The following is a 9841-nucleotide window of genomic DNA, read 5'->3' as shown; positions in this document are numbered from 1 at the left end:
CTAATGGGTCACACACAAAAGAGAATTGGAAGATTGCAAATTGTCAATTGGTTAATTTAACAATCGTTAGATAAATTAATTAATTGGATTTGTTATTTATATTTTCGAATTAATTAATTGGATTAATTAATTCACGGACCGGGTTTAATTAATTGGATTAATTAATTATTGGGCCGGACCGGGCCGAGCCTATTTGGGTTTATATAAATACATAACTAGGGTTTGAGGTCCATTAAGGTTTTCATTATTCTTGCTAGCACAAGAGAAAACCCTAGAGGCTGCAATCATATTCTCTGTGTGGATCACCGTTGGAGGCTGGACAATTGGACAGCTGTGGTGGTGAATCAAAGTTGTGGAACGAAAAGAAAAGCAAAAGGATTGCAGATCTGAAAAAAGGTACAATCTTATCACAATTCCTAACCAAAGACAATGAGATCTATTGGATGGGAATCGAAATAATTTAATTTTCCGCTGTGCATGTATAAGTAGATTCCCAACAAATGTTAAGTAAAATGTAATATGTAATATGTAAAATTTCGAATATGATGTGTAAAGTGTAAACACACATAATATGATAGGTTTATTTTGTAAATTTTACTTCTTATAAATATCAACTCAGAATTTGGTAGATTTCTTAAGATTTAAGGATTATCATGACTTTCTTGAATTTGGACAGAATTTCACAAAATTAATAATATTGCATAAAATTCTATTTTATAGATTTTAATGGGTCCATTGGATTTTAATGAATTTCTTACAATTACAATAATATAACAAGAGTTCTTAACATAAAATTCGAACTTTGTAATAGAAAAGAAAAATCATAATATTATATTTATAACAGAAAATTCATAACCTTGTCATTTACCAGAACTAATTCCATCAATCTACAAAAATCAAGCATATAAACATAGATAAATTAAAAATCATTTCAACTAAAAATAAATCATTTTCATGATCGTATTGAGAATTGTGTGAGAAAAAATATGAACTAAATATTTATTTTTAAGGACATGTTTAGTTGATAAATAGAGTTTCTAAAATAGAATGGATTTATTCATTTTCATCCTTTTAATTCAAGTCCAAATTTCAATAGAAACAAGAACTAATTCCTTATAATTTCATTTTCTCTCACACTTTGAATTTCGAACTGATAGTTGAAACTTGAAAATGATACGTTTTATTATTATTTATTTATGTATTTTTATTTCTTGCTTAATTTAATTTATATTTTCCACTTTTATTAAATGTATAAATAATTTGACTTTATATTTGTGAGTTTGAAATCCATTAAAATTTAAAGTGTCATGTTGAAATTCTTAAAGTGCTTGATACTTATAATTATAGGGTCGAAATACACTAAAATATATTAAGAGAAAATTAGGTCCAATATGGCCCAAAATCAAGAAGATAAATTAATACTATTAATTATTATTAATCTTTGATGAATAGTAAATTTCATATGAATTTTCAATTGTAAAGTTTTTGCCAATTTTGTTCTAAAATTGACAAAATAGAAAGTGACATGATATATCATGTTTTTGTTTAAAAGTGACAAAACGTTAATGAGATAAGTATCAACTAACAAAAATGGTGGATCCAGCACTCGAAGAGTATCAATGGCTCCGCGTGCTGGATCCATCGGGAACAAATTTTTATTAGCAATGGATAAATATTTTGGATAATATATCTGGTAATTCAATTTGTTTTCAAACATATGTTGTAGTGTCCATTTTCCAGTTTGAAGTCCTAGATTTAATCACACTACCAAAGCAATTTATTGTGCAATTATTCTAGTTCAACGATTATTTATTTATTTATATTTATTTTTTTACCAAAACCAATGCAATAGGGAGGATTTGAACCTTTGTGCTCTCTTTTAGATTATGGGAAGTTTCAGCATCATGGCATTTGATGAATTTTGACATTGAATGTAACAGAATATTATATGTTCAGCTTTTAGAAGTTTTAATGCAATTGGAAAGATTCAACCTTGTGATCTTCTTTTAAATTATAAAAAACTAGGCCACTACGTCATTCGATGAATATAGACAATAAATATTACAAAATTATATATGTTCAATTTCAGCAAATTAATTGATATATTTAATTTTTAATATTTTATTACGGTCGGCAGTCAACGATCGTTCATACTCACTCAAGATTCTGGATCCACCATTTGTCTAATGATACTTCTAAGAATGAAATATGATCCAATCCATTGGCTAAAACAACCGTTGCTTTGCATGTGATTGTTGAGGCACATAAATAAGGAGGTTAAAAAGGTCATTTTAACATTTTTAACTTTAGTATGTCTTATAGTTAAACTATATAAGTGACATGGTATGTCACTTTTTGTTTCAAAACCAACATATAGCTGGTGTTTTATTTCAAAAGTAAAAATAACGTACAGAGTCTCTAATATGCGTCATATTCTATAGTAGCAAAAAAATTGAATAGCAATCCAAAATAAAAAACTCAAACACTTGAGTTTCATAAATCTTTCTACTTTCTTTCTTTTTTGGCTTCTTATTCGTAGTAACAACTGAAATGATTTCACTTTCTATTTCATTCATGATTTCTTCAACTCTTATATTCATTTTCTTGTTTCCATTTATCTCCATAACAGATATAGAGAATATTTTTATCCATATCTACAAAAAGATAGTGCTCGACTTTATTAAAAAGTGGCAAAGTACGTCAATTTCAAATTTTAGCGTCTTATTTGATATACAAGACAAATAGAATTTTATATCATGTCACTTTTTAATGTAAATTAATGTTTAAATTCAAATTCATATTTATATTTTTCACAAACGCCTTATATGTATTTCTTTACCTGATCTAAAAATATTCAAATTAGGTAGCGTGAGATTTTATTATTATTATTATTTTAAAAAAAAAAGATTGTATGTCACTTTTGAAATTTCAGCACCTTAATTCCCTTAATTCATATGTAAGATAAATACAGTGTTACATCATGTCACTTTTTAAAATAAACCAAAACTTAAATTCATATTCATATTTACATTCAAACACGTTGTATGCATCTTTTTAATTGATAAAAAAGGAGTTCAAATTAAATATTGTGCAATTTTCTTTAAAAAAAAAAAAAAAAGTGACAGAGTATGTTACTTTCAAATTTTAGATCTTCATATGCATGACAAATAAGGTGTTACATCTTGTTACTTTTTATAGTAAAGCAAAGTTTGAATTTGAAGTCATGTTTACATTTTCACAAATAACTTGCTTGCATCTCTTCAATTGATCCAAATTAGGAATTTTCAGATATACTAACTTAAAATCATAAATTCAAAGATGAAATTTTATATGTATTAACAAAAAAATTTCTCAAAATTATCAAATTTATAGTTAAAAAATATTGTAGCAGTTCAAATATATACAAAGAGTTCATAAATATGTGAAATTGGCTTATAATTTCTTTCATTTTACTAAATAATTATGAAATCTATAATCTATTATTGAACAATTAAACAAAATTTAAAATATTTGAATCAAAATTCTGAAGTTACTAACCTACAGATTCCGTTAATTATTTGCAGATTTTGAAAATTTAACAAAAATTCTTTGGAAAATGTAGTTGAAGGAGCTGTTGATTTGTCGCAAGAATTTATGTTTTGAGTTCAATTTTTGATAGTTTTGACTGATTTGTGAAAACGGTGTTCAGCTTTGTGTTTAGTTTATGTTTGATTTGTGTAAATCGCCCATCTATTGAAATCCTTCTAATTAATAAAATTCTTAGAAATACACAAATTATTGGAGATACCTAAATTTATATAGAATTTTCAAATTCTTTAAACCTAAGTTGAGGATACCCTATAAATTTTAATATGCGTGAAAGAATTTATATGTAAGCCAAAAAATAAATAAATAAATAAATAAAAACACTCCTAGTGTTTATATTTCAAAGTTTATTTTAAATAATTATTTATTTTCTAAATTAACTAATATTCGCAATAAGAAATATTTGTTTGAATTTGTAGCGAATTTATTTGAAAATCTCAATCATATGTAACAAATCATTTGATTATATAATTTTCTTATTATATTCATAATTAAATATTCATACAAAGGAGAGTTGACACAGAGACAATAGTATATCTCCAAATGTAAAGATGAAAGGCTTTTTTTGGAGAATGGTATATAGGAAGGACTACTTGCCCATAGACTTGAGGCATTATCCCCCTTTTTCCGCTATAGTACAATATGGTAATGTCAGTTTAGAACATGGCCCTATCATACTTTTGTCCCCCGTCACACATTGATTCCACACTTTTGTCTCATTGAGTCAACTGCAGTAGCGATTTCATTAAATTACATTTCATTACATTATATTTTTTTTTATCTCATATTTTTAATTGTATAATTTTTCATAAAATAATACTACATGTAAATCGAAAATATTTTTTTCTTTTTCAACCACCCATTCTTTAAAAAAAAAAAAAAATATTATTCCTCTCATTTTAATTACCAAAAAATGGGGGTCAAACGGGGCTACAGTGCCATTGTTAGTCGAGTTTTCATTTATGGACCTTAATTACTTCAATTTTTCCTCCTGGATCAATCTGATATTTGGTAGTTCGAAAGTATATCAGGATATCTCCTCTGTATATAAAAGATCAGGTAAGTATTTTTCCTTAGTAGAAAGAAATAGAAGCGACACTAGTTCGCAAAAAGACTGTAAATCCATTTTCTTCTTTATAATGAAACTCTAAAATGGTAGGAGTGTCTCCGAGAAACTCTTTAAACACAGGCTATTCTCTATTTTAAAGGGTCAATTCTTAAAATTATATTTCGAAAGACTCTTTAAATTAACAATTTAATTTAGAAAGTGAGTTTGGTGCACTCTTTATAATTAAATGCATTCAAAGTTCACAAGTGAACTACTCAAAGACGTACTACTTTCTTTTACTTCTTTTCAATTTTGCGTCGTTACGACCCCAACCCCACCTTCATAATTAAAACATATAATTATAATCATTCCTCATTTAAGAACTTCCACAGGAACTAGAAAACAAAACCCATTAATTTATGGATCCAGTGTGTGGTTAGACGTGCAAGTCTAATTATACACAATAATATTAATATACTTGCTCTCTCGACCACACGACATACCAAAATTTTAACATTATAACATTATATTGGTCGGATGCATGACATAACTGAAGTAACAAGTTGTTTTCATATTCTTTCTACTGCATTAAAATGAAATTAACAAGTGAACATAATCCTCGCATTGAAATGAATTACACTAAATCATTTAATACCTTTGTGGGATAAGCTTGCCTTCATTTTGGTTAAGAATTTGGTGATTGTGGCACATTCCCAACCAAGAAAATGGTGGCTCTAAATTCAGCCCCCCACAAAAAAATAAGTTTTAGAGTGGTCATCAGCATATACCCTTATTCCCTCCCTCGACCCAGGAGGGAAAAAAAAATTCTCTCATTTTTGGAAAGATTAGATTATACTGTTGATAAACAATGGTTTGGTTTTAAAATTCAAGAACATTACATCAGTGGAAGTAGAGGAACAAAAGGAATTAGGGAGGCATATATATTTAAAGCCAAAAAGCAGTAGTTAAACAGTCATTTTGACAGCTTTAGAAACATCATCATTTATAAATGATGTCAAAATTTTATACAGAATAATAGACAGTAGCATTCACAAGAGTGTATATTGAAATTTTAGAGTGACGGGGAGAGGGGGAGAGAGAGAGAGAGAAGGCCTCAGCTCTTCTATTGTCCCTGTGAAATCTGACGATTGAGAACTTGGAAGAGAACAGTCGAAAAAGCATAATCAAAACAACTGTAGAAACTTAAAGAAGAACAGTCCACTGTGCATCACTTCGTCTTCTCACTTTTTGACATTTGCCTCCTCTTTATTCACTTTACACTTGGCTTAAATTTAAATAAATAAAACGTGATTAAGTAACAATACGTAGAGCCTATTTTATATAGATTTTTTGGGAATAAATTTATCAAAAATATTTTTTTTGGAGAATATGAGGTTAAAAATTAAAGAAAAATTATGAATTCACGTACAAGATTATTTATACACTGTTTGTGGTTCAAGATTTGAGCAAAGTATAAGAGCATCTCCCATGCTTCAGAAAATTGCTAAAAAAATTTGTCTCATAAACAAAATAAATGTTGTTTATAAAAATTCCGCTCCATACATATATACACATTGTCAATAGCATTTATACTTTTTTTAAGTTAGAAGCTTTGCATTTTTTTTCTTTTAATTTAAGAAAAAAAGACATCTACATAGCACTGTTCATCTGTTTATAGGATTCAATGGAAGACATCAATGCCAAGAAATCTTTCAACTGACATGTCACTTAGATAGCAATTCTTAAAAATGCATTGGAGATGCTAACTTTGATGGAAAAAAATATAATATAATAATTGCAAAATGTGTTGAAAACTCAAATTTAAATAAAAGAAATGTGTCGATTGTATAAACTGTAAAGTTGGGTGAACAATCCACTCCCACTGTAAAACCCTAATACACCATATATACTGTATACAATCTACCATCGTATCATATACAATTTACCATATTCTGTACATATATACTATACGAAGAAAAGGACAGAGAAAAGAGAGCTTTATATTGCATCAGTTGAAGCAGAGACATGGGTCCAAGGTCCTCTAAATAAATTCAAAAACCTCTTTTTCGTTAGAACACGATCCGGGTCTGTCGCGTTGGCCTCTCTCCCTTCGAATACAAAGGAGTAGTGAGTGTATGGACATGGATGATGAAACTGGAATGGCAGATCTGAGGCAATACGTGAACCGGAGGTCTTTTTTTCCACCAATTCCTCCGGGAACTGACCTGTTATCCGACCACCATCCGGGGTTGACGCAGCTTCAGCAGTACGACATGTTCATGATACCACATGGGCTTCAGCCGGCTTTTAGGTCTGATTCTACGACTAGTAATACTGGTGGTGGTGGTGGTGGTTCGTCTATTAGTGCCGGTGGTTTTGGCGGGTTTGAGACGGAGGCTGGTGGGCTGAATGGTTGCGGAGATGGTGGCACTGGGCGATGGCCTAGGCAAGAAACACTTGCTCTTCTTGAGATCAGATCGAGGCTGGATCCTAAGTTCAAGGAGGGCAACCAAAAGGGTCCGCTATGGGATGAAGTCTCAAGGTACATATCCTTCAGTTTTAACTTAACAACTGAAATCTTGTCAATTTCACCAAATATTTTCATCTTCTAAATGTCATTTTACATTCTCAAACCCTTAAAACACTTTGGAATATGGGGTTGTACTTCTTCTTTTTCCGTCGCGGGGTGGGAGTTACTTCTATTATTTTCTGAATGTCCTTTCTTTCGAGGGGTAGGGGTGTTCAGTGGATTTCTCCTTTGAAAGCTTTAGTGTCCCCAGAGTTTTCAGTTTAGACTGCTCTCTGTACATCTTCTATTTTGTTATAAATGAAATTCAGAAGGATCCTTCCTATCCTTCCTCGCCATACGTTTTGTCCCCACGAGTACACTCGACAAAATCTCCAAAAACTGAACTAAACAACAGGATGATAAAAAGCCTAAGACGTTGAACTTTATTCTTACTATCCGAGTTTTGTTATAGAAAAATGACAGAATACAGTTGAAGTCCAGTTTGAGATTCAGGAGTTGCTTTCATTCTGGTTTTTTTCATTAAGAGACATCTCACAATTACTTCTATGAATCTTAAAGCAGGTGTTTTGTTTCCCTTCGTCTAAAACAATTGCTAAATTTTTGGGCGATTTAGAAATAATTTCTAGCTTTGTTTTCTTGAAAAGACCTGAAAAACGGCTCTTTCAAGTTCCTCAGGCAACTTTCTGCAAAACTTTGAATTGTCATATTCAAATTATCGTTGTTTCTGTTCACTCAGAATAGATAAAATTATACGAGCTTCTCTATCCTCTGCATGAATTCATTACTAAAAAAACTAGGGTTCTTAATTTTGTCTTATCATCTTCATTTCTTGATATTGCAGAGTTAAATTTCTCCATTATATGTTATAATTTTCAGGATTATGGCTGAGGAACATGGATATCAGAGGAGTGGCAAGAAATGCAGAGAGAAGTTTGAGAACTTGTACAAGTATTACAGGAAGACCAAAGAAGGCAAGGCTGGAAGACAGGATGGCAAGCACTATAGATTTTTTCGCCAACTCGAAGCACTCTATGGTGGAATCAACAATACAGTACCAGTCTCAGAAGCACATCCTGCCGGAAGAACTTTTCTAAACAGTAGTTCGACCAATAACATTTTAACACCTAATCAGCAAGAAGTTTATCAGGCTCCAAAGCTTTCAGATACTAGCCTTAGTCTATCGAATTCTTCTGATTTTGATACTACTTCATCAGATGGAGGAGACTTTAATGGAAGAAGAAACGATGACTCGAGTGGTAATAGGCAGAAGAAAAGGGGAAACAGGCGGTGGAAAGGAAAGATAAAAGACTTCATTGATTCACATATGAGGAAATTAATGGATAAACAGGAGAGTTGGATGGAGAAAATGATGAGGAAAATTGAGGATAAAGAACAAGAGAGGATTATAAGAGAGGATGAATGGAGAAAACAAGATGCCGATAGAATAGAAAAGGAGCGTAAGTTCTGGACTAGTGAAAGAGCATATATCGAAGCACGGCATGCTGCATTAATGGAAGCTATACGAAACGTTGCCGGTAAAGGACTTAAGGCTTCACTATCGGACGAATTGATGGCAGTTGAAACTCGAAGCCTAAGTGAAAACCAGAACGACGATGAAAAGGGCGATATGATCTGGCCAGAATGTGAGATTTCAAGGCTAATCCAATTGAGGATAAGTTTAGAATCAAGGTTTCAACAAGGTGGGTTTTCAGAAGAAGTCCTGTGGGAAGGAATAGCAACAAAAATGGCCTGTTTTGGATATGACAGGAGTGCCTTAGTCTGCAAAGAAAAGTGGGATGGTGTCAATAATTATGTAATCAAGTGCAACAAGAAAAGAAAGGAGAATCCAAAACCCTATTCTTATTACTGTCAGAATAATATGTCCATATGCAATAATCATGGAGGAGCCTTTTTTGATAATACCAGTGGATTAGGACCTGAGGTTTCACCTTCTAATAGCAACACAGGAAATGCAATGAATGATAGCTGCTTTAGGTACTTTATGGGGGATGATCATAACATGTGGGAGAATTTTGGGCTGAAACTCAACAAATTAGGGTAGGAAAATCAGATCAAGATATGTAATCTGCAATTAAATTGTTTCTGGTCAAATTAGGAAGAGATTATAAGCAGCAGATGATGGAAGAGGAGGCAACTGACATATTGTGTTGACTCGTGACTTGGGAAGTGAGAAATTTAACTATGGTGGCTTTTTGTTGCTTCTTTTTGTTGTTGTATTTGGCTTATTTGTTGATTGTTCAGCATGTAGTTTATAATTTTAAGGTAATATTTTTTTAAAAAAAATAAAAAATTGTCTTCTTCCTTTCATGTTTTTGCTTAAGAATGTGGCCAGGCAACTGATTATTTATCATGTACGATTGTATGAATAATAACTCATTTGTTTCTATACATATTCAACTCGGTTAACTGTCATATTCTAATTTGAAAAATTTGATCTTACATGAATGCAGTATTGAAACACTCCATCTAAAAGTTTAAACTTTTAATATGGTATTAGATTGGACAAAGATGTTGAGTTCGAATTTTACATTTTGAAAATTGTGCACGTGTCAAGTTTCTTACGAAAAAAATGAATCTGGCATATACATAAAAGAACATGTTGTAATTTAAATAAATATCTTGCAGTAAGGTGTTGGGTTAAGTCACAGAACAAGAAC

General features: G+C 31.1%; 1 protein-coding gene across 1 annotated transcript; it reads left to right on the top strand.

Moving 5' to 3' along the window:
• Positions 1–6677: 6677 nt before the first annotated feature.
• On the top strand, positions 6678–9511 carry LOC111412780 (trihelix transcription factor PTL-like). The gene is made up of 2 exons (XM_023043689.1): positions 6678–7175; positions 8040–9511. Exons 1-2 carry the CDS (start codon positions 6769–6771, stop codon positions 9223–9225), a joined length of 1593 nt encoding a protein of 530 aa, XP_022899457.1. The 5' UTR covers positions 6678–6768; the 3' UTR covers positions 9226–9511.
• The last annotated feature ends 330 nt before the right edge of the window (positions 9512–9841 follow it).

Source organism: Olea europaea, chromosome 2, assembly GCF_002742605.1.
Source record: "Olea europaea var. sylvestris chromosome 2, O_europaea_v1, whole genome shotgun sequence".
Classification (NCBI taxonomy): Eukaryota; Viridiplantae; Streptophyta; class Magnoliopsida; order Lamiales; family Oleaceae; genus Olea; species Olea europaea.
The sequence above is the reverse complement of the archived record's forward strand: the minus strand, read 5'-3'. Positions and strand labels throughout refer to the sequence as shown.

What these genes read in the sequence shown, in the direction of transcription:
- LOC111412780 (XM_023043689.1), top strand. Translation starts at nt 6,769, where the DNA reads ATGGACATGGATGATGAAACTGGAATGGCAGATCTGAGGCAATACGTG. An exon ending in CTATGGGATGAAGTCTCAAG is followed by an intron (nt 7,176 to 8,039) that starts GTACATATCCTT and finishes TATAATTTTCAG; the next exon opens with GATTATGGCTGAGGAACATG.